Source organism: Myotis myotis, unplaced genomic scaffold (assembly GCF_014108235.1).
Source record: "Myotis myotis isolate mMyoMyo1 unplaced genomic scaffold, mMyoMyo1.p scaffold_m19_p_30, whole genome shotgun sequence".
Lineage (NCBI taxonomy): Eukaryota > Metazoa > Chordata > Mammalia > Chiroptera > Vespertilionidae > Myotis > Myotis myotis.
The window spans coordinates 373,167-397,442 of NW_023416336.1; the positions used below are offsets into that span (position 1 = coordinate 373,167).

Sequence of the window (24,276 nt, forward strand, 5' to 3'; positions counted from 1 at the left end):
GAGCAGTAGCCGTGCATTATTAAAGCAACACCCCGGCCAGCACTGCTTCTGCTGGGAGGTGATCCGAGTGTGCGTGTAACTTCAAGTTACACTGAGGTACTCATCACACTGCACCTTTCAATGCTTAGTCTGATAGTTTTTACACATCTGCATTCTTGAGGTGATATCACCCTAAACTGTTTTTGTGGTATTATAGGTCTTTATGTAGTCAATAAACTTGACTTACTCATGGATACCCAAAATAAGCTAGGACTCCCTGGAAGCGATAAGACGTAGGTAGTGATATGAACCATGGACTGTTTAACCTATTGTTACATGCTTATTCTGGACTGTCTTTTTCAGATTCTAATGGGTCTCTTTTCTCACTGCAATATTAGGTGGTCAAATATTAGGTGACCTTTTACCTGAAAAGGTCAAAATGCTTAGAAAAACCATGAATATCATATTGCCGATACCACTGCAATCCAAAACGATTATGCTCATTTTAATGGTTTTAATCAACCAATCAATCAAAGAAACAAACTGGTCATAGGTCACAAATCACTGAAGCATAAAATATTGTCAGGACTGTGGTACCACGCTAGAAATATTCAACTTCAACAAAGAAATGAGGAACATAGTTGCAGGGTTTCCTTGATGCATTAATAAAACTTCCGTTTTGGCTCATCTTCCCTTTGCCATTCCTCCTGTCACTCAGGCCTGCAAACTCCCATTCATCTCGGCGGGTCTCCAGTGGCCTGCAGGTTCCTTCATTGAAGGCCCTGGTCCTACGGACTCTGGTTTCTCCAGTTCCCTTCCTAGATGTCCATACTTCTTCCGTTTGAATGGCTTTAGTGGCCTTTACATGGTTGTTTTCCAAAGTTCTTTGTCCCCATATTGACCTCTGAACACATGTTGGTTGTCTGTTAGGTCTTTGATTCCAATTCTGGTGATTTACAGATTTTTGTTGTTGGTTTTTAATGAACTGACTTTATTTTTTTAGAGCGAGTTTAGGTTGACAGGAAGGAGAAAGCACAAAGGGTTCCCACGCATCTCCTGCCTCACACACCCACTGTCAGCATCCCTTCACTATCAGCATCCCCCACAAGAGTGGTACATTCATTACAATCAATGAACCTGCATCATTATCACCCAAAGCCCTTAGTGCACTCTAGTGTTCACTCTTGATGCTGTATATTCTATGGGTTTTGACAAACGTTTAATGACATTTATCCACCATTCTAGTATCCGACAGAGCAGTTTCACTGACCAAAAAAATCCTCTGCTTTCTTGTTTGGTTTTCCCTTTGTTTCATGTGGCGAAGACGAAGACCAAACTCCACTGCTAGCCCAAACCCAGGTCAGACTCCTGAGCTTCAGATGTGGTCCCAGAGCCCATTTGTTCCGAAGAGGAGTCCAAGTATTTCCATCAATTTCTCCCGTTATGAGATGCCACGGATGCTTTCTTGTAAATAAATTCCCCTTTCTTTTCTCAAGGAAACATCCACAACAGAAATCTAGGCCCCCGGCACCTCCCTTGGGTTACAGTTCCACTCCCCTCCAGTCTTTCCTGGACTTCAGTCCTGATCAGTATTTGTACAATATGGTTTTCCTTACCTCACCAGCCTGTCACAGACCTACAGCCATTCTGCAGTGCCCAGGACATCTCAGCTCAGGCCTCCAGTAATCTCACCCGGCTGTCACTCACTCACCAAGGCCTCCGACCACAGGGGTCGCCTCCTCACTGTCTTGTTACCATGTCGTCCCTGTCTTAGCAGCTCTGCTCCCACTTTTCCTCCTGTCTGGAATATTCTCCTCTCTGCTCCTTCACTGAGTCCTACTTCGAGCCCAGAATCACCCATCCCTCAGATTTTACTGCCACGAGGCCTTCTTGGTTACTTTGGTCCATTCTCACGTCTTTCTTTCCTAATCTGAGGCACTACCTCTTGTTCACACTACACTTCTGGGCATTCAGTTATCTTCTGAGCTACCCTGGGCTACAGCCATTGCAGTCACACAACTCGGCAGCTGGTACATTTCAGCAGGGACGACGCTGTGGCCTCTTTGATCTTTCCCACCCTGCAGTTTTAGGCACATGGGAGAAGGAAAATGAATTCCCCTTGAATAGCACCGAATTCATTTTGAGCTTAGAAGAGAGTGGTGGCTTCTGATGGCAGCAACATAGCCAATGAGCCAGAGAACGTCTCCATGGCAACCTGAAATTCTCTACATCATTATCTGCTCTACACTCCAGTATATGAGTTTGGTCATTTTTTTTCTTCCCATTTGGAAGGTCCTGTTGCTAACAGATCATCATTTCAAATGCATTTCGTTTTCATGAAAGGATTCTCTTGATAATAAGCTAAGACATCTCAGTTTTTACAAGCCTTCTACATTACCCTTATGGATGGCAGTGCCTCCTAATTCCTATGATGGGGTCCTCCATCAATGCTGTTTTTATCCGCAGCATATGAATGTATTTTTAAACCTGATATGAAGGCTGAGTCACAAACCCTCATAATAGTGGACGCGGATAAGTAACACATCTAATGTTCTGACTGTATCCCTGCAGCAACACCAGTAACCTGAGATGCTGGAAATGCACCATCCAGAGGCCACTTACGAACACATTAGAATTCTCATCTTTGCATGCAGTGGAGGGCTCGTTACACTGATTCACTGAAGACGGCCTGAAGATTGGCCCATTTTTCTCCTTTTAGGTGATTTCTGGTGCCAGGCTCCTAGACCAGATCATTATAGAGGCAAAGGGACCAATGGAATGTTGCTGAAATTGTCCAGCGGAGGATGCGTGCTGTCACCAGGCATCGCTCCACCTGCAATGCTCAAGTCAGTAGGAAAATGAAATTGTTGTTACTATTGTGGCGGTTACAGAACATGATATGGTAAAGGTACTAAAACGAAATCTAATTATCTCAGTGTTCAGACAGATTTATCATCTAATCTATTTTTTTTTTTAACACGGAAAACCTGAAGATTTTGTTTTTCGTTTAGATAATAACATTCTTCACATTGTTTGTCAGTGATGGTATTTTATGAGGATACAGGAGCAAGCCTAAAAAAAATTCAATTAAACATCATCTATGTAATTGTGTAGCTTGGGCTGATCTTCAGAAATGGGCCTTGAGTGACCTAAAAAGGCAACGCTTAGCTGCATGTATCTTTGTCATAAGAGGTCTCAGCAGCAAAAATAATCTGAGCACTTGATCCGCAAGAATGCTGCGTTCTTTTTCTTTTCCTCTCCTCGCCCTCCCACCTACCAGCACGCGCCTGCCTTCTAAGCAGCGACTGGTCTGAGCTGCCCTAATATTTCTCTGGCCCTCGAGGATTACAGCAACCTTGTCCTTTTGTTCTCCTTCGTGGAGGAGACAGAGTTGAATGGGCTCCCAGGGAGAGGCTGGCAGACTGCTTCCTGTCATTCCTGCCTCTGGGAAGGAGCCCCAGCAGCGCCAGCCTGTTCTGTGAAACCTGGCAGGCAGGAGCGCACGGCTGTTTGAATAAACAGGTGCCTTGGCACAGCAGAAATTGGAGTAATTTTCTTGGGGAAGTTGAAATCCAAACCAGACAAATAGGCAACTGCATGCCAAGTGAATTTATCACCTGACATCCCGTCAGCTGCCATTTGATAAACCCCAGACGCGCCCCAGTGTCCTGAGCGTTGGGGTACTTTCTTCACAAAGAAGAATGTGGAGGAAGTTGCCAGATGGGAGAGGGTGGGGGCCTGGGTGAAAAAGGTGAAGGGATTAGAAGTACAAACCGGTAGTTACAGAATAGCCACAGGATATAAGGCACAGTATGGGGAATATAATCAGTAATATTGCAATAACTATGTATGGTGCCAGGTGGGTACTTGAATTACTGGGGGGTCATTTTGTCAATCACATAAATGTCCAACTGCTGTGCTGTATGCCTGAAACTAACACTGAGTGTGCGCTGTAGCTGAAACAGGGCAGTCCAGGAACGGTTTCGATGCGCTGAGTGACGCCGCTGCTGAGGCCTTGCGGAGCCCGCCCCTCCGGTGCTGGAGCTGGCTTTGCAGGTGGCCTGCATCTAGGAAGCATGGGTTCACCTGCAACTTGTGTTCTCTAACCCTGGCGTTGGCTGGGTCCCGAGTCCCTGGGCCCCGGCTTCTCAGAAGCACCAGCGACCAGTCATTGTGCCTCCTTCAGGCCTTGGCTGTGCAGATGACTGCTTCCTTCGGCCACGGCCACACACAGAAAACAGCACGCGCTTTCCAGGATGCGGGCGGAGTGGGGCAGGGTTTGTTATTCCATCAAAAGCAACTTTCTAGTGAAATGGAAACTCATCAATTAGATTTTTGTTGTTCTCTGGGTGTGACATCTTATATAATAAAAGCCTAATATGTTAAGTGTCCAGTTGTCCATTTAACCAATCAAAGCGTATGATATCCTAAGGCCGCTCTGCTCGCTATGATGTGCACTGACCACCAGGGGGAAGACGCTCCCACCAATAGGTTGGCTTGCTGCTGGGGTCCGGTCGATTGGGACTGAGTGAGACGGGATGGACATGCCCTGGAGCCCTCCCGCAGTCCCTCCCTGGCCCCGATCATGCACTGGTGGGGTCCCTCTGCCTGGCCTGTGCTCTCTTGCCCTCCAGGATCCCTCGGGGGATGTTGGAGAGACAGTTTCAGCCTAATCCCATAGGCCAGGCTGAGGGACCCCACTGGTGCACGAATTCGTGCACCGGGCCTCTAGTTTAAAATAAATAATATTACAAAACCCTTTACTCCCTGGCCAGGTAGCTCAGTTGTTTAGAGCGTTGTCCCACCACGTCAAGGTTTAGGGTTCGATCTCCCATCAGGGCACATACAAGAATCAACCAATGAATGCATCAATAAGTGGAACAACAAACTGATGTTTCTCTCTCTCATCAACAAAACCCTTAAAATGATCAGAGAGGTAAGATTTCAAACAGGGAAATCTGAATTCTTTGTTGCCACCCACCCACCCCCAAGACTACGTCCCTTTTTTTTTCTCTTTTTTGTTTAGAACAAAATAAGGACCTGGTTGAGAGGCAGGAATTCTGTGGTGGAAAAAAAATCCCATTTGAAGAACATAAAGGCATACTGATCGAAAAGGTGGGGTCCAGCTTTGAAGGGACGGGGAGCCCCTCAGGAGAAGAGCAAGGTCACAGCAAGCCCTCCACGGGGGCACCCTGTGATGTCATCGCCTACTCAAGGATGTCAGGTGGTGTCCTCTGACTAAATCATGCTGCGTGAGATCCGACCTTTTACATACAGGAATCTTCCCATCCTCCATAAGATTTAAATCCCTTTAGCCCTGAGACTGCCGGGCAGAAGGACATTACAAATGCCAAGTTCCCTTCCTTCCCCACCGGGCACATTTCACACGCCACGGCCTCCAGCGCCCGGTGGCCGAGGGCGTCTGTTCTCAACCTCGGAGGCTGGAGGAGCCGGGCTCCTGTTATTGGTGCCACGGGACAGATGGGGCGTCTGGCTGAAGGTGATGATCGTGACTGACTTCCTAGTGAAATGTGGGCAAGAGACAGCCCATCCTTCTGGGAGCAGCAGGCGCCTGGCACTCGGGGTCCCTGGCTGCCAACGCAGCAATATGGCCCGTGGGAACGAGGCCGCGTTCTCCAGCCGAGCATTTCACCACTGAGCTCTGCTCAGGACGTCTGTGCTGAGGCCTGGGACACAGCTGTGCTCCCTCCCCAGCCAAGAACTCCCGTCACTAATTAGGACACCACGCAATTTACAGCCCCTGGCTCTGCACTGTGAGATCAGCTTCAAGGCGCTGAGTTGAATGCAATGCTGTCACTCACTGACATACATTCTTATGATTTTTTTTTAAAAACAAAAGCTTGGTAATCACACCAGTGTCACCTCAAGACCGTGGCTGTCAAGTAGTGATGTCGGCCCAGGAGGTGCAGTCGCACTCTGCCAACCCGCGCCTGCAGTTTTCGCAGAACAAGCTGACCTGGATCACATTTTCAAAATCATGTTATTCAGTTCAGTTCCTTCTGCATCCTGAGACACACACGGGTGCTTGTTTAGCTGGGAACAGAGAAAGGGGCCTGGAAGCCCGAGGATTCAAATGCACCTGCGTGTGGATCCCTGACACTCAGGCAAAAAGGAAGAAGCAGGCACTACCCCTGGGAATGTCACGCTAATTCAGGGGTTCATCCCACACGTGTCACTGGGCCCCCAGTGGATTCAGCTGCTGTCTGAACTGCATGTTTATCCAACCATTAATGAGTATTTATAATACAAAGGATGCGTTTACTTTTTTAAGAAGCTACACGATGCGGCTTTACGAATTAAATGGCAGCCCAGCATCTGTTCCTTTTTGGATCGTTGTAATTGGGTCCCATCCACTCGACGTGATGTCCGTGCTACTCTCTTGCTCTTTTCTTCCACTGGTGGCCTTTCTCTGGTCATTCCACTGCTTGTTGACACCGCGAGTGAGAAGCCAGGCATGATGACACAGGAGTGAGGTCGCATCTATCGGGGAGGCTGCCGGCGGGGGAGCTGCCTGGCGCAGGAGAGCGGAGAGGGAGCAGGACGCTCAAGTTTGTGGTCCCAGAAACCTTTCTGGGGAGGCCACCATGTGCCTCCGCTCCCCTGAGTTCATAACTGAGAGGTAGTTACATAATCATGTATCCTAGCTGCTTCCTGCTACTGTACCTGGTCCTTGGCAAGCCCTCAGCACATACCAATGGGACCTGGGAGACCTTTTACACAATCTTAGGTGACTTTCTCGCCCAGGGATCCCTTCAGAGACAATCTCTTATTGTTTCCAGGGAGACACAATGCTTATTTCTACTTTTCCAGCTTGACAAATCTGCCCAGGACGTTCTTAGTTCAGCGGTGGGTGGCGGGTTGAGGTGCATGTTTATTTCACTGCTATGGGTTTCAAGTCAATTGGGACACAGGGCGACTGGAACACGACATCTCCCTCTTCCTGTGATGGATGTGGAAGACGGCTTTTTTTATTCTATTATATCTATCTCCATAAAAGGAGGAACAGTTTTATTGTGGCTGTCAGCCAGGAAAATTAGACATATTGCTAATAGGAAGACCCATGGCAGCGCCTCATGGTTGATATACATGGTGACAAAATTATATTAGTTGCAGCCCCAATAAACTGAGAAACATTTTCTTGTATAAGTAGTTCAAGAAACTGCAGATCAAAGTACAATTACTTTGTTGTTGCTGTGTCTGACTTAGCTTTCTGGTCCAAACATTAGAAAATTCCTTACATTTCCATTTCCCGTGTGTGTGTGTGTGTGTGTGTGTGTGTGTGTGTGTGTGAATACCAGGCCCTTAACATTACTCGCTGGAAATGTTTGATGATTTGGGCATATCAGTGTTTGATCCTGTTGTTAGATTATGAATTCCAAATGCAAGTTTCCATGTGGTAATTAAACACAATTCTAATCTTCCGTTTTTACAAATGGTTAAAGCTCATGCGAACAATTTATACCACGGAACCCTAATTATATATGACCAACTGATTGTATTCACATTACATGCCCACCACCTAGGGCAGTGGTTGGCAAACTGCGGCTCGCGAGCCACATGCAGCTCTTTGGCCCCTTGAGTGTGGCCCTTCCACAAAATACCACGTGCAGGCGCGCATGTACAGTGCGATTGAGACTTCGTGGCCCATGCGCAGAAGTTGGTATTTTGCGATTGAGACTTTGTGGCCCATGCGCAGAAGTCGGTATTTTGTGGAAGAGCCACACTCAAGGGGCCAAAGAGCCGCATGTGGGATTAATGATATGAGAAAAATACTGCAATGTCTCAAATTAAATTACAGCGGTGGAGAGTGAGAGGTAAGAGTGATGTAAGCAGTCAGTAGCTGTGGGCCAACTAACAACAGTCTGCTCACATTCCTGAATGGCTGTTGGAGCTTTGCATCAACTTCTATAGGGAACAAAGATGCCACCGCATCCTGTACGTGCACGAACTTTCAGGACTGCTGCCCGTACGTGATCAAAATTAGTAAATAGTTCATCTTTATGCACTGTGTACCCAGCCTTAGCCTAGAACTGTCTCTGCTTCACCGTGTCCTGGTCCTGCTCTGTAACCAATGTAAATTTTTTCAAAACAACTTATATCTTTCTTCCCCAAAACATGGGTGCAGAAGGTCGGGCCTACTCCCCCACAGCCCTGCTCTTGGTGGGTCGGACCGCACACCCCAGGCAGGACCTGGTTCTTTTTCTGGCAGCATTTGGCTCAATAACCCCTTTCTTTCAGAAAAGCTTAGGTAGATTGTCCCCTCTATCATAAAACGTCTATTTTGCATCTTGTTACTTTCTTTATTTTGTGACCTATTTTGTCAGATGAAAGTATGGCTACACCACTTTCCTCTGGTGTCGTTTGCTTGGAGAATCATTTCCCACCCTTTCACTTTGAGTCTTATTTGTCCTTGCAGCTGAGATGTGTCTCCGTAAGGTGGCACATGGTTGGGTTTTGTTTTTGATTCAATCCACTACTCTGTGCCTTTTTAATGCAATCCACATCAAAATCCCAATGTCATTTTTTAAAGAAATAGAACAAGATGTCATTAGATTTGTATGGAACCACAAAAGACCCCAAATAGCCAAAGCAATCCCGAGAACAAGGAACAAAGCCGGAGATGTCACGCCCTCTGACTTCAAATTATAAAACAAAGCAGCAATAATCAAAACAGCATGGTATTGGCAGAAAAACAAACACACAGACTAACGGAGCAGAATTGAGAACCCAGAAATAAACCCCCATATATATATAGGCAAATAATTTCTGATAAAAGAGTCAAAAATTTCTAATAGAGGGAAGAAAGCCTCTTTAATAAATGATGCTGGGAAAATTGGAAAGCCACGTGCAAAAGAATAAAACTAGGTTGCCATTTGTCACCATCTGCAAAAATGAACTCAAGATGGGTCAAAGACCAAAATATAAGACCTGAAACAATAAGTTACATAGAAGAAAACATAAGTACTAAACTTATGGACCTTGGTCTTAGTGAAAATTTTATGAATTTGATCCAAATGCAAGAGAATTAAAGGCAAAAATAAATGAAAGGGACTACATCAAATTAAAAAGCAAGAGAAACCATAATCAAGACCAAAAGGCAAACACCACCTCTGGTAAGCGGTTAACATCCAAAATATATAAAGAACTCATATAATTCAACAACAACAAAAAGAAACAATCCAATTAAAAAATGGGCAGAGGACCTGAACAGACACTTCTCCCAAGGACATACAGGGGGCCACAGGTGTATGAAAACATGCCCAACTTCATAGCTATTAGGGAAATATAAGTCAAAACCACAATGAGATACCACCTCACACCTGTTAGAATGATTATTGTTGTCAAGACAAATAATGACAAGTGTTGGAGAGGTTGTGGAGGAAAAGGAAACCTCATTCACTGCTGGTGGGAATGTAGATGGTACATCCACTATGACAAACAATGGAGAAGTTCCCTAAAAGATTAAGAATAGAGTTACCATATGACTCAGCAACCCCTCTTCTGGGTATCTACCTGGAAGATTTGAGAACATTTATTCATAAATATATATTTACTCCTATATTCATTGCAGCATTATTCATGGTGGCCAAAACATGGAAACAACCAAAGCGGCCTTTGATAGACGATTGGATAAAGAAGATGTGGTACATATATACAATGGAACACAACTCAGCCATAAGAAGATAAAATACTGTCATTTGCGACAACATGGATGAATCTTGAGGATATCATGCTAAGCAAAATCAGACAGAAAAAAGTCAATAACCATATGATTTCACTCATGCCTGGGATATAAAACTGAAAGCAACAAACAAACAAAAACTCACAGATACAGACAACAGTATGGTGGTTACCAGAGGGGAAGGGCATTGGGGGGAGGTAGAACAGGGTAAAGAAAGTCAAATATATGGTGACTCGACTTTGGGTGGTGAACACACAATGCACTATACAGATGATCTATTATAGAAATGTACACTTGAAACCTCAAAGATTTCACTAACCAATGTCACGCCAATAAATTCAATAAAATGTTTTTAAAAAAGCAAATCTTTGGGCTGTGAAATTTTTTTGTTTAACAAAGATGACCTCCCTTGCTGCTTAGGGCCGTGGAGAAGATGAGGAAGTTGTGAGGGCCAGGAGCTGAGTGCAGCTATAGCAGCTGAGGGAAGAGGAGAAAAAGACACGTCCTCTTGGGCCACCCTATTGTTGTTGTCTTTAAAACTCTCATCTGAGAGGGAAGGAGAGAGAGAGAGAGAGAGAGAGAGAGAGAGAGAGAGAGAGAGAGAGAGAGAGAGAGAGAGGCGGGGAGAGGGAGAGAGAAACACTGATGTGAGCAACATCAATCGGTTATCTTTCCTATGTGCCATCCAGGGATCAAATCCACAACCCAGGTATGTGCCCTGACTGAGAATTGAACCTGCAACAACCTTTCCATGCACAGGACGATGCTCAACCAATAGAGCCGCTCTGGCAGGGCGTCCTGGACCACCTTAGCCTTTCATACATCCAATGATCTTGGAACATGTTCAGTAAATGAAACTAACAAAGAATGCATACTTGGCTTTCTATCCCCAAATTCTGGGGTCCTTGGAGGACAGGTGTGAGGACTCTCACTTCTATGATAAGGACGCTGGGACTTGGGGACATTTCGCACCCTTTAATTTTCTGACTCCGGTGGGGTTAGTGGTTTAGTGTCTGTCCCTGGGCCGGATTGTAGGCAATCTGGCCTGAGGGCGGATCTCTCATTATCACAGGCGGCTGCAGCCCCGTTTAATGTGGTGCCTCACACAGAGATGGACCGGTGCCTGGTGCACAGCTGAGGTTGCAAACAGGCGTCAAGCCAAACTCTTGAAACCATCTCTTCTGCTTTCCAGGCTTGTCCTTGACACATATTTTCTTCCCTAAGAGCCTCAGTAATTTTCATAACTTCTTATTTGTCACTTTCAGCATCTCAGGAGCATTCCAGGATGTTATCTTTATTCATCTCCTTCTCTCGTTTCTCCTCCTTTTAAATTGCTGCTGGGAAAGGAAGTAGTACTTGGGTTTTAGTGCAGGATGGAGTGACGATGACAGGATATTTTTCCTGTATAAGAACTGTTTATACTGGTATAAAGAATATAGATTTCATTTTCTTTTTAATCCTCACCTGAGGATATTTTTTTCATTGACTTTTAGAGAGAGGGGAAGGGAAGGGGGGAGAGACACAGAGCGAGAAACATAGATGTGAGAGAGACACATGGACTGGTTGCCTCCCGCATGCCCCCCGACCAGGGCCAGGGGTTGGGCCTGCAACCGAGGTACATGCCCTTGACCGGATTCAAACCCAGGACCCTTCAGTCCGCGGGCGGACGTTTTATCCACTGAGCCAAACTGACTCGGGCAAGAATACAGCATTTCAGAGGAAAGAGCTTCTGGGAATGAATCACTATTATTCTTTGCCTGTTTTATCAAAACAAAAACTCTTCTTCCTGGTAGCATACAACCGCCAAGTCGCGAGTACAAAAGGCTCACTGATGCCGTTCACCTCCTTTCGGACATCCTGGCTGCAGCCCCCTGCTCGCGGTGGTTCTGGCTGTTCCGAAGTCCCCCCAGGCCCCGGGGGCCACTCAAGTTCAGCTGCACGTCCCTTTGAGAGGACACTTACCTGACAGGTCGCGGCAGGAATGGCCACTGCATCCCAGATGCACATCCCCTCCCCTGTGGGACTGCCCTTTCCCGCTGGCCCTCACCGTAGCCGCAGAGTCCACACTTACATGTCGTCGAAGACGAGTTTCTGCCTCTTGCAGTCCCGGTGGCCGCTGGAGCCCGGGGACCACGGCTCCGTCTGTGGCCGTGGCTTGTGGAGAACGCTTTCTGAGCTGTGGTGAGCTGCTTTCTAAACAACAAACAACACGCCGGTTCTGAGAAACTGGCCGCGTGGCTGAGAGAGCAACCCATCGCACAGAGTATCTTGTGTCCCGGACTCTGTTAGAATCGGTGTTCAGATTACAAACAGACTGCTTCTTATTCGCTGTCTGTAAGAATTTGTTTAAATGAAGAAAAAGAAATATGTGCATCCCAGTTCTCAAAAGGGGCTTTCAGATACAGGGTGGGGCAAAAGGTCTACAGTTGTTCATATGAAAAAAAGCCATGCAGGTAATGATTGTAATAATACAAGAATAAACCCCGTGTTTCGCACACCCACAACTGTAAACCCACTCTGCCCGCCCTGTATGCTGTGCAGTGTCATCTCACAACAGTATCATCGGAGAAGGCTTGGCGTGGCCTCTCACAGACCTGGGCCCTGCGGTTCGGTGAGTTCAAGTGACAGCCCGACCCCCAGTGCTGTGACCAAGGCCCAGGGCTAGCACTCGCCCTGCTCTCTTCCATTGGCGAGACCTGTGGTTCTCCAAGTTGACTCTGCATGAGCTCATTCTGTGCATAGCAGCACACAGACAGCGGCCCCCCCTCCGGAGCCTCCAGGTCCGTGGGTCAGGGGCGGAGCTTGAGAGCGGGCATCTCTAACAAGCCCCAGGTGCTACTGACCACTGAGCTGTAACCCACAATCCCTCGCAAAAGAGGTGTTCAGATTACAAACAGACTGCTTCTTATTCGCTGTCTGTAAGATTAGAAAAAGCCATAGGGAATTTCTAGAAATTATTTAAAATATGTTTTTAAAAGGAACACTATTGATTTGTGGAAAAATTTAAAAAATTATAACTCTTGGGGACACAAATATTTATAGAGCACCCATTGTGTGCATACACTTGGATCAGAAGGCAATTGCCTTTGGTTATGAAATTCAAATCAATTCCTCTGAAGTAATTAAAATAGAAGGTAGCCCGGCCAGTGTGGCTCAGTGGTTGAGCATCGACTTATGAACCAGGAGGTCATGGTTTGATTCCTGGTCAGGGCACAGGCCTGGGTTGTGGGCTCGATCCCCAGTAGAGGGCGTGCAGGAGGCAGCCAATCAATGATTCTCTTATTGCTATTTCTCTCTCCCTTCCTCTCTGAAATCAATAAAAAAATATTTAAAAATAGTAGAATGAAAAAAAAATGATAGAATGTATGCCAATGCTCCTTTCCGTGTGGACCGATTTTATGTGGGGATCAGCCTCCTGGCTGTAAGAGCCCCCGTGCATCTCCTTCTTGCAGGCGCGGTGGGAGCCGCGGATGCGTGGCCCTTGTCTAGGTCGCTCTCCCCAGCTGGACGGGAGGTTTCACGCAGGCTCAGGCTGAATCTGCTAGACTGTCCCTGCCTCTCTGCTGCTGGGCACAGTGCCCAGCACTCAGTGAGCACTTGCTCAATAACCATCTACTCAGGGAAAGAATGACTAAATAAAGTCTCTATGTTGTTGTTTTTTTTTCAAATTTCTGCACACCATACAATTTTTTGCTTGTGATATAAGGACCTAGAGGCAAAGAGAAGTTTTGTTTGTTTTTAAATTTGAATTGGTAGTTTTTTATTTCAGGTTTTCCTAATATGGTTTTCTCAGATTCTTATAGTTTAGAATTAAATATAATTGTTCCCAAATGAGGGTGCTTTAGAGGGTTAATTTCCTGATACAACGAGATTTAGGCTCTTGTAAGACCTTCTACTAACCCTTTGATCTCATTATGGGATAAAGCATTGAGTACTGCCTCCTCATCTCCTTGTCAGAGTCATATTCTCATATCTCCCTTCCCCCAGCCTCACAAAGCCCCACTGGTTTTGACAGGCACAGTGACGGAGAGAATGCAGTGGGAGATGTGGAATGAAATAATGTAGCCCAGCGGATGCGTGGTCCAGCGCCCAGCTGGGGGGCAGTACAGAGGAACTAGCTTGTAGTGTTAGTTGCACAGGTGTCCACAGGTGTTGGGTTCTTTAGATAACATCATCTCATTTAAATCTTATGATGCTGTTTTGCAAATGAAACAGGCTCAGAGAGATGAAGCAAGTGACCCAAGGCCACGTGCCCACTAATTATGAAGCTAGGTGGATGGTGCACCCCAACCCCCTGCCCTCCCCAGGGGAGTGTAGGGCACTGGAATCACCCCAGGAGGTCGCCTAAAGAGGGGTGGTGGGGGTCCCACACTGTGGCTGCTACACTGGTCACCCAGGTTGGAGGGGGAACCCCAACATTTTGGCCTGGGGTTTCCATTCCAGGCTTAGCTCTGTCCTGGGACAAGGAATCTTTTCAAATGAAAGGGTGGGTTGGTCCCAAACTCCCGATTTCCTTTGTCTCGTGATAGTATTACTCTGGGCTGTTCTTTTCGGAATGGGGAATGAAACCCCACAGGCTTGCTGAGCAGAGGGCTCCTCAGTTTCTCCTCCTGCAGTTGTCCCTGTGCCAAATCTTCCCAGAACAGCCTTAGGGATCCTTTCTGGAACCTCAAGTGTGTGTCCAGACCGTGCTGGGCTAAGACAGGTGGCGTGTCGGGGTGTGCTCAGCTCCATTTCACATTCAATGGGGACAGGAGGAGCAGCAACGTACCGTGAGGTCTGCGGCATGAGCCGGCAGCTGGCTCTCCGCCTTGAGCTTTTTGTTGGAGGCGGTGGAAGGGAACAAGCCACTGCCGCTGGACCTGCTGGAAGACGTCAAGTCCTCGCTGGAGTATTTGTGTTTAGAGGCGTCGGAGAGGGGTGAGATGGGCGACCGGAGCAGCTTTTCATTTTTATTGATGGGTATTGCCAAGCTGCAAAAGAAAATCACAGTAATGGAATGTCACAAGCCAGCACAGGGAGAAGTAAATGTCTTATATATGACCCAAGCCTCCTATTTAAAGCCTGCTGGCAGCAAGACGTTTATGGGGAATTATTATACCCGGAAACAATTTTATGGCATTAGGACCATAACAAACAATAAGCAAATTTCACTCATTGTTTCTTTACTTGTCCTACAGGATGAAGAGTAACTCTGGAGTTAAATAACTAAGAATAATAAGACTTTCATTTTCTAAGTTTTTCACCCATGGATCTCAAAATGCACAACCAACTTCTTCCTGTTTTCCTACTAAGTGTTAGCAGCAAGCAATGAGGTCAATCAAATGACACACTTGTTCCTACTTCTAAAAGGACTTTTGATAACAGCTGAGCTTATACTAATTATTTTATGGAGAATAACAGAATTACAGAATGACTTGCAAAGCAAGAAGCAACTTTCAATTGTTAGGTTTCCCAGCTAACCAGGCATTGATCAGAATGAACACAGGACAAAAAACTCATCAGAAGTGACATTTTTGAATTCTAGCTCCTGATTTTACCTTCAAAACTACAGTCTGGAACTCCCTCCCCGCTCCCCCCCCCACCCACACACACACAGACACACACAATTAACCATCAGAGAAGTTAGTCATTATCCTTGAATTATTGTTAGGACTCTCTCCATTACTTAATTTGAAAAAAAATTGGGAAAAGACACATGAGCTTGAAAGAAACTCAACCACTGCTAATTTGGGATACTTGTAGAAGTCCCCTGATAGAGTCAGTTAAAAAAAGAAAAGGTAAATTCATTTAACAAAATGTAGTCATTATTCCCACAGTTATAATTGTATGTGTTGGCTATCCCTGCAAACAAATCATTAAAGCCACTTCAAAAGAAATTTCCTTAGTTGGTGGTGACCATGTAGAAATAGCAAACACAGGCCTCAGATGACAAAGCCAAGGCTCTCGAGATTATGCAAATAGACATGTTTAGGGATAGAATATGTGGTGATCGATTTCTGGTTCAAAAAGCACTGGATGACTAACAGCTTAGCAGTGGGAAGGCACGTCTGAAAAACTGCCGTGGGCCAATCACAGTCACTGGGCTAGTGATGATGGAGGCGCTGACGGTGAAGATGGATGTGAACAGTCTGAATAGAACTGTTTCTTGACATGTGAGTGAAAAAAGTCCCATATCAAACTCTATCATTGTACATATATGTGATTTTAAATGTTCATGGAAAATTGGATCATTACACTGTACTATCATGGACATATGATTATTTCTTCTTTATCATTATAAGTTTATATAGTCAAGCTGACCAAAGAAACTTTCTTTGGATCTCCTTTTTGGGATGGGTGACCACTTTACATATGGGGTTGTCTTATCACACGGGTATAACTGACAGCAGTCAGCACCAACCCGGGGGTACCCAGACTGCCTTTCCTAGAAAGTACTCAAGGCACATTGCTATACACTGTGTCATCACTTAACATGAAACCACCGACAGGGCATGTGGAGAAGCATGGGACTTGGTTGGAAAGAATGTAAGGAGGATTCTCCGAAAGGTCGGGGGCCTCTGGGTGGACCCTGCCGAAGGCGGCAGCCCCTACCGTGACTTTTCCAAACAAGTCCGATCCTCAGGGTGTTTTGCTAGAATCTCTATGTTTGGTCTTTAGACATGAACCTTGTAGAAGCATATACTTTCTTTAAGGATGCTTACCCTGCTGATTGTATCTAGAGGTTAATTTTAGTTCAAGCTGTTGCTATAATAAAAACCTAAGGAGGCAGGCAATCAAGGCTTTTTTGATGCCTTATGCCAACTAGCCCCTTAGCTTCTCTTTCACAGAAATATGTGTCAGAGTAATCATTCATCCGTCGTTCAGGGTCTGCCGGTCAGCCCCGGCAGGGGCAGGCTCTGCCAGGCAAAGGCTTTACTGCAAGAGCTTATGAGTCCTGGGCTCCATGTAGGATGGAAGCGACACCCTCACTCTCAATAACCTCTCACTGAAATTGAGCATAATGAATACTGTTTATAATCATCACTACAATCATGGTAGTTACACATGTGCTAGAAAGGTTACTTATCCTGGTCAGGGTGGCTTAGTGGTTGAGTGTCAGTCAACCTATGAACCAGGAGGTCGCGGTTCAGCTCCTGTTCAGGGCACATGTCCAGGTTGCAGACTCGATCCCCAGTAGGGGGCATGCAGGAGGCAGCTGATCAAGGACTCTCTCTCATCATTGATGTTTCTATCTCTCTCTCCCTCTCCCTTCCTCACTGAAATCAATAACACAAATATATATATATATATATATATATATATATATATATATAATTTTAAAAGAAATTACTAATGCTAATGGACAAAGAATCAGATATCTATACTAATAAAAGGGGAATATGCTAATTAGACCAGGTCAACCGGCCATCTTCCAAATGTCCGAATTCCTTCCGGACAAAGCCATGGTGGTGGGGACTGAGGCAGAGGCAGTTAGGGGTGAGATCAGGTTGGCAGGGGAGGGCAGTTGGGGGTGAGATCAGATTGGCAGGGGAGGGCAGTTGGGGGTGAGATCAGGTTGGTAGGGGAGGGCAGTTGGGGGCAAGACAGGCAGGCAGGTGAGTGGTTAGGAGCCAGTGGTCCTGGATTGTGAGAGGGATGTCTGCACAGGGATTGGGCCTAAACTAGCAGTCGGACATCCCCCGAGGGGGTTCCAGATTGGAGAGGGTGCAGGCTGGACTGAGGGACAGCCCCTCCGTGCACGAATGTCATGCACTGTGCCTCTAGTATAACTATATGCACATTTGAAAGACGATTTGGAACCACATTGTCCCCATTAACTTTTTCCCAGTTATTTTGGGATACTGTCCACTCGGCACAGAATTTGTGGACAACGCCAGCTTGTGTGCAGCTCTCCCTCCTGCTCAGACCTTCACAAGCCCTGGCCCCTCCCAAGGTGGCTCTAACACGGCAGCGGGCCTGCTCACGCGCCTCGTTCTTGGCATGTTAGTGCCGCTCTCCATCTCCTCCTAACCTTTCTGCTTACAGTTTTATGTGTTGTGCTGCAGCATTCATCTCCCCTCACAAACGCTATGTTCGCAGCCAGGGAGAGTGAGGAGAGTCTTCGCAGAGGAAAAGTGGGTTCCGAGCTGTGCTATTTCGAAATGGCAAGAGCGTCTATGACTGATGAGGGGCTACTTGCTTGTGATGAATACCTGGGAGCTTGCCTTGCGAGAAAGACATTTGTCACACAGGGGACTCAGTGCAACGTGGGTCCATCGGGAACGCCTGTGGAGGCGTCACTCGGCGGCCGTTTAACCTTGGAGACACAGATTCTGTCCCACACCATGATTTTAGTCTGCATCTAAGAGCGTCAGGTGCGTCGTCTGGAGATTCAGCTCAAAATTTATATTTCTCCATTCGTGTAATAAGCGTAGTGTCCTAAGCTTAGCTACTAAAATCATGCTTTAAGAATCCAGTCATTAAGCTTTCAGAGGGAAGCGTGCAGAGCTGTGGACGTAGTAACTGGTCTTTTGTTAGAGAAGCACTTACACACCCCAAGCGGTGGCCTGAGGTGCACGTCTCAGTGTGATGAGGAGCCTGAGGCTGACCCGAGGAGAGCAGGCCCGGACACCCAGACCAGAGCAGTCACTGAAAAACCGGACTTTCCCAGGTGGCACATGACTTCAGCCCCAGAGACCCCACCAGCTCACCTCCGCCCCCGAGGGAACACACACCTGCTGACGTTCATGTTGCAAGGATTCGCAGACACAGTGTTACTGGCAGAGGCGGCCTGTCGGGAAGAGCTCTCTTTCTCTCCCTGGGCCTTCTTGACCTCCCGGTAGTCGTCTTCGTTGTCACACTGCGTGCAAATAAGCAGAAACCAATCAGCTGCGGCTTTTAAAGGATCGTAATGAGCTCCCATCGCCATCTTGCTCAGAGCAAGGCCTTGGAGACCAGCTCACTCGCCTCACTGGAAGGCATCTGAGCAGCAATGTGGTCCAAGCGCCCTGGCTCTGGCCTGGGGTCCCAGTCAGCGCCTCATCAAATAAGGATGAAACGGGTCAGTTTTACTATTGGCAGTTCAGTGAGAGGGAAAGCCCAGCATCCTGATAAAAATGCAGGACAAAACACTGTGAATGACGAAAACGGCTCTGCCCTCAATAGACCTGACTTAGCCTCCAGAGACCTACCCTGTCCACAGCCTCGGCACCTCTCCTCCTGGAATTTCTCAGCATCCGAACAGGGCACAGCAACCCGTTCTCAGTGCCAGGAGGGCAGTGACAAGCTCGACCCTTTCTTCTGAAATTCACAGCTTTTATGAATTTCAAGCAAAGGTGTTACCTCTTGGTGCCTTACTCCCAGTTCACAATGGCTCTCCCATGATACCGAGAACCTTTGAAGCACCTTTTTGTGAAATAGTCCTTGGATTCAAGTATGTTTCCTTGGTTGTGTGTAACATTAGACGTGTATTAGGGTGCCATGCAAATGCGCTCCAGCTCGGGTGCGGCAGTGGGAACACAGGGATGGCAAGTGCAGGGCCCTCGGCAGTGCTGTCCAAAAGACATTTTCTCTCTCGCTGGGATTGCCACAGCCTCTCTCATAAGGACCCCAAGGGCTCCACTGAAACAGCGGAGGATCCCCAGTCCTTGGCTCTGGGCTACAGCAGAGCTAGACTCTGCACCTTTGACAGCCTGGTCTACGGGGTCCCATTTCCTGCACCCAGTATTGGGGTCTTAACACCCAGATGCTGAGTAAAGAGCACTAACAAATGATCTTTCACTTCTCTGTGTCTGTGTTTAATAACCAGTCATTAGATTTTATGAGCTTGGTGTCAAGGCTTGGCATAAATGAAGTTTCATAAGTTAAAATTTAAAAGGGGTCATAAATAATAAAATTATTTAAATACAGAACATTCTGGAATTTATATATACTTATAGATATTTATATGTATGTCTTTCTGCACATCTCCTTCTCTATATCTATATATGCCTATACATGTATCTGTATTTCCAATCTATGTTTATCAATTTCTCTCTCTCTATGTTTCTTATATATCAGTGGTTCTCAACCTTGGCTGCACATTAGAATCACCTGGGAATCTTTTTAAAATCCTGATTTCTGGGCCTCATCCTCCAGAAATTCTGTTTCTTTGTTATGGGGTGAGGCCACAACATTAGTAACAAAGAAACAGAATTTCCGGAGGATGAGGCCCAGAAATCAGGATTTTAAAAAGATTCCCAGGTGATTCTAACGTGCAGCCAAGGTTGAGAACCACTGTTATATATCTTTGTGTCTCTCTTACCCAAGCCCTCTCTCTTTTCATTATTCTATCCATGTATCCATCAATCCTCAGGTGGTTAATTGATTGGTCAGTCAATTGATCACCTGAGGCCTGATAGATAGATCAATCCAAAAGTAATGAGGAGGGCAGGATATCTAGAGGAAAACAGGAAGAAAGAGGGTGAGGGAAAAAGTGGGTTAACCCATATTACTGAATTATATTGTTTGAACTTGACAGTGCCCTTGTAAAGGTGTCACCATTTTACAAATGAAGAAAGTGAAATAAAGAGAAGGCAAGGTCACCAGATTAAGGTGAGGACTACGTAATTTGCTGGTTCAGCACAAAATGAAAATGTTGGGCTCCTTGTTAAAAAAGCAAGAAAAGTTCCTTGTCTTGAAGATGATTTTTTTTTTTTACAACAAAAGCAAAAAATAAACAAGTGGGACTACATCAAACTACAAAGCTTCTGCAAAGACAAGAAAACCATCAACAAAATGAAAAGGTAACCTATTGAATGGGAGAAAATATTTGCAAACCATATATCTGATAAGGAGCCAATAACCCAAATATATAAAGAAGTCACAACTCAAAAGCGAAAAACCCAAAACAATCTGTTTAAAAAATGGGTAGAGACCTGAATAGACATTTCTCCAGAGAAGACATACAGATGGCCAACAGGTACATGACAAGGTGCTCAACATCACTAATGACCAGGGAAATGCAAATCAGACCACAGTGAGATATCACCTCACACCTGTTAGAATGGCTGTGATCAAAAAGACAAGAAACCAGCATTGGCGAGAACATGGAGAAAAGGGGACCCTCCTACACTGCCGGTGGGAATGGAAATTGGTGTAGCTACTATGAAAAACAGTATGGAGGTTCCTCAAAAAATTAAAAATAGAACTACCATGTAATCCAGCTATTCCGTTTCTGGGTATTCATTTGAAGAAAAAGAAAACACTAATTTAAAAAGATATGTATATTCCTTATACATGCTCACTGCAGCATTATTTACAACAGCCAAGATATAGGAACAACCTACAAATTCATCAATGAATAAATGGATAAAAAAATTATCCTATCTAATAAAAGGGCAATATGCAAATATTTTGTCTTTGTCACTCTGTCACAAAGATGGCAGCGCTCATAGCCACATGATGGCGGTGCCCAGTCCTCTCAGCCCCGCCAGAGTCCCCCAGTCTTGGGGGGTGGTGGGAGAGAGGCACGGCTGTTGAGAGCGGGCAGCGTGAGCAGCCTGGAGGAATGCTTGCTTCATTGCTGCAGCGTTCCACCCCAGCCACGGGCAGCGGGCACAGAGTGGCCGGGGTGCGGGGGAGAAAACACTTGCCCCCAGTGATGAGGCAAGCATTCCGCACCCGGCTGCAGAGGGCCTCTGGCCAGCCCGGGCACGGAACGCTTGCATCTTTGCAGGCTGGGCTGAGGGACCCCCCACCCCCACACATGAATTTTGTGCACCAGGCCTCTAATCTACACTAATAAAAGAGAAACATGGTAATTGGCATACGACCGCTACCCTTCCCATTGGCTAATCAGCGAGATATGCAAATTAACTGTCAGCCAAGATGGCGGCCAGCAGCCAGGCAGCTTGAAACTAACATGAGGCTTGCTTGCCTCAGTGACGGAGGAAACCAACGTTCCCCGCCTGCAGCTGCAGTCCTCTAAGCCTGCTGTTTCAAACACTGTAACAAATACTGCCGGACTTCAGCCAGCAGATTTGCAACATTGTAAGCAAAGGCCAGAAACCTACTTTCAGCCGAGGCCTAAGAGCTGGAGCCAAGCCTCAAAGCTAAAGCTGGCCCAGAATAAAAAAAGAAAAAAGAAAAAAAGGAGCGGTTGGGAACTTCCGTCACCCCCAGCCTGAAAACAGCCCTCAGCCCCTCACCCAGACTGGCCAGGCACCCCAGTGGGGACCCCCACCCTGATCCAGGACACCCTTCATGGCAAACCATCCGTCCCCACCCATGCACCAGGCCTCTATCCTATATAGTAAAAGGGTAATATGCCTCCCAGCACCGGGATCAGCGTGACAGGGGGCAGCGCCCAAACCCCCTGATCGCCCTGCGGCTCTGTGTGTGACAGGGGGCGGGGCCCCAACCCCCTGAGCAGCCCTGCTCTGTGCCTGATAGGGGGGAGCTCCCCAACCCCCCCCCCCCACCCTGGGCCCTGCTCTGTGTGTGATGGGGTAGAGCCATAACCTCCCCATCGGCCCTGCCCTGAGTGTGAGAGTGGCGGCACCCCAACCCCCTGATCGGCCCTGCTCTGTGGGTGATAGAGGGCGGTGCCCCAATCCCCTGATGGGCCCTGCTCTGTGTGTGACGGGGGGGGCGCTCCCCCCCCCCCACGGGCCCTGCTCTGTGTGTGATGGGGTAGAGCCATAACCTGCCCTGAATGTGAGAGTGGCGGTGCCCCAACCCCCTGATGGGCCCTGCTCTGTGTGTGACGGGGGCAGCACCCCAACCCCCTGATTGGCCCTGCTCTGTGCGTGACAGGGGATGGAGCCGCAACCTCCCCATCGACCCTGCCTTGAGTGTGACAGGGGACGGTGCCCCAACCCCCCAATCGGCCCTACCCTGAGTGTGACTGAGGGTGGCATCACAACCTCCCAATCTTCCCTGCTCTGTGCATGATGGGGCAGTGCCCCAACTCCCCAATGGGCCCTGCTCTGAGCCCGACCAGGGGCTGCACCTAGGGATTGGGCCTGCCCTCTGCCACCCAGGAGCAGGCCTAAGCCAGCAGGTCGTTATCTCCCGAGGGGTCCCAGACTGTGAGAGGGCACAGGCCGGGCTGAGAGACCCCCCTCCCCCCCGAGTGCACAAATTTTTGTGCACCGGGCCTCTAGTATCTATATAATATATATTCACACATATATACACATGATACAAACAATGGAATATTATTCAGCCATAAAAAATAAAATCTTGCCAAAATAGATGAAGGTTGAGGGTGTTATAAGTGAAATAAGTCAGACAGAAAAACCATAAATACTATATAATCTCACTTATATGTGAACTCCATAAAACAACAAAAAACCCCTAAATAAATCCCCAAGCTTATGTACCTAGAGAACAGACTGGTGGTTGTTGAGAGGTCTGAGGGTTTTGGGGGGAAAGTGGAAGAATACATGAAGGGGATCAAAAGGTACAAATTTCCATTTACATAATAAAAAAGTCCCGGGATGTAATATACAGCATGGAGACTATTGCATATTTGAAAGTAGACAGGAGAGTAGAACTTGAAAGTTCTCATCAGGAGAAATGAAATTTGTAATTATGTATGATGATGGATGTTAATTGGACTTATTGTGGTGACCATTTCACAATATACACAAATATAGAATCATCACACTGTATACTAGAAACTAATGCAAGTTATATCAATTTTACTGCAATTTTTTTTAAAGCAGGAAGAGCAATGTAGAAAGTACTAAAGTAGAAAACATTTCCTGTTTCTCAATGTCTCCCTCTTTTTTTTTTTAATATATTTTTTATTGATTAAGATATTACATATGTGTCCTTGTCCCCACGTTACCCTCTACCCCCCACCCCCCCCACCCCCGCTCATGCCCTCACCCCCCCGTTGTCCATGTCCATTGGTTAGGCCTATATGCTTGCATATAAGTCCTTTGGTTGATCTTTCCCCCTTACCCCCACCCTCCCCTACCTTCCCTCCAAGTCCCGACAGTCCAATCAATGCCTCTCCGTCTCTGGATCAGTCCTTGTTCATCAGCTTATGTTGTTCATTAAATTCCACAAATGAGTGAGATCCTGTGGTATTTATCCGCTCTCAAGTTCCATCCATGCTGTGGCAAATGGTAAGAGTTCCTTTTTCTTCTTCCTCTTCTTAAAGAATACCTTTCAGCATTTCAGATAATGCTGGTTTGGTGGTGATGAACTCCTTTAGCTTTTTCTTATCCGTGAAGCTCTTTATCTGACCTTCTATTCTGAATGATAGCTTTGCTGGATAAAGTAATCTTGGTTGCAGGTTCTTGCTATTCATCACTTTGAATATTTCTTGCCAGTCTCTTCTGGCCTGCATGGTTTCTGTTGAGAAATCAGCTGACAGTCGTATGGGTACTCCCTTGTAGGTAACTGACTGTCTTTCTCTTGCTGCTTTTAAGATTCTCTCTTTATCTTTTGCTCTTGGCATTTTAATTATGATGTGTCTTGGTGTGGTCCTCCTTGGATTCCTTTTGTTTGGGGTTCTCTGCGCTTCCTGGACTTGTAAGTCCATTTCTTTCACCAGGTAGGGGAAGTTTTCTGTCATTATTTCTTCAAAAAGGTTTTCAATATCTTGCCCTCTCTCTCCT

General features: G+C 46.5%; 1 protein-coding gene across 2 annotated transcripts in view; it reads right to left on the reverse strand.

Annotated features, from left to right (window-relative positions):
- The window catches only part of AFF3 (AF4/FMR2 family member 3), a 498,351-nt gene that overhangs the window by 25,235 nt on the left and 448,840 nt on the right, over positions 1-24,276 (reverse strand). For both annotated transcript variants that reach the window (XM_036302283.1, XM_036302282.1), the window contains 3 exons: positions 18,400-18,524; positions 14,454-14,655; positions 11,754-11,875 (listed from right to left, as the gene is read on the reverse strand). In XM_036302283.1, the coding sequence (XP_036158176.1) occupies positions 11,754-11,875; positions 14,454-14,655; positions 18,400-18,524 (449 nt within the window). The remainder of the gene's footprint in view (positions 1-11,753; positions 11,876-14,453; positions 14,656-18,399; positions 18,525-24,276) is intronic.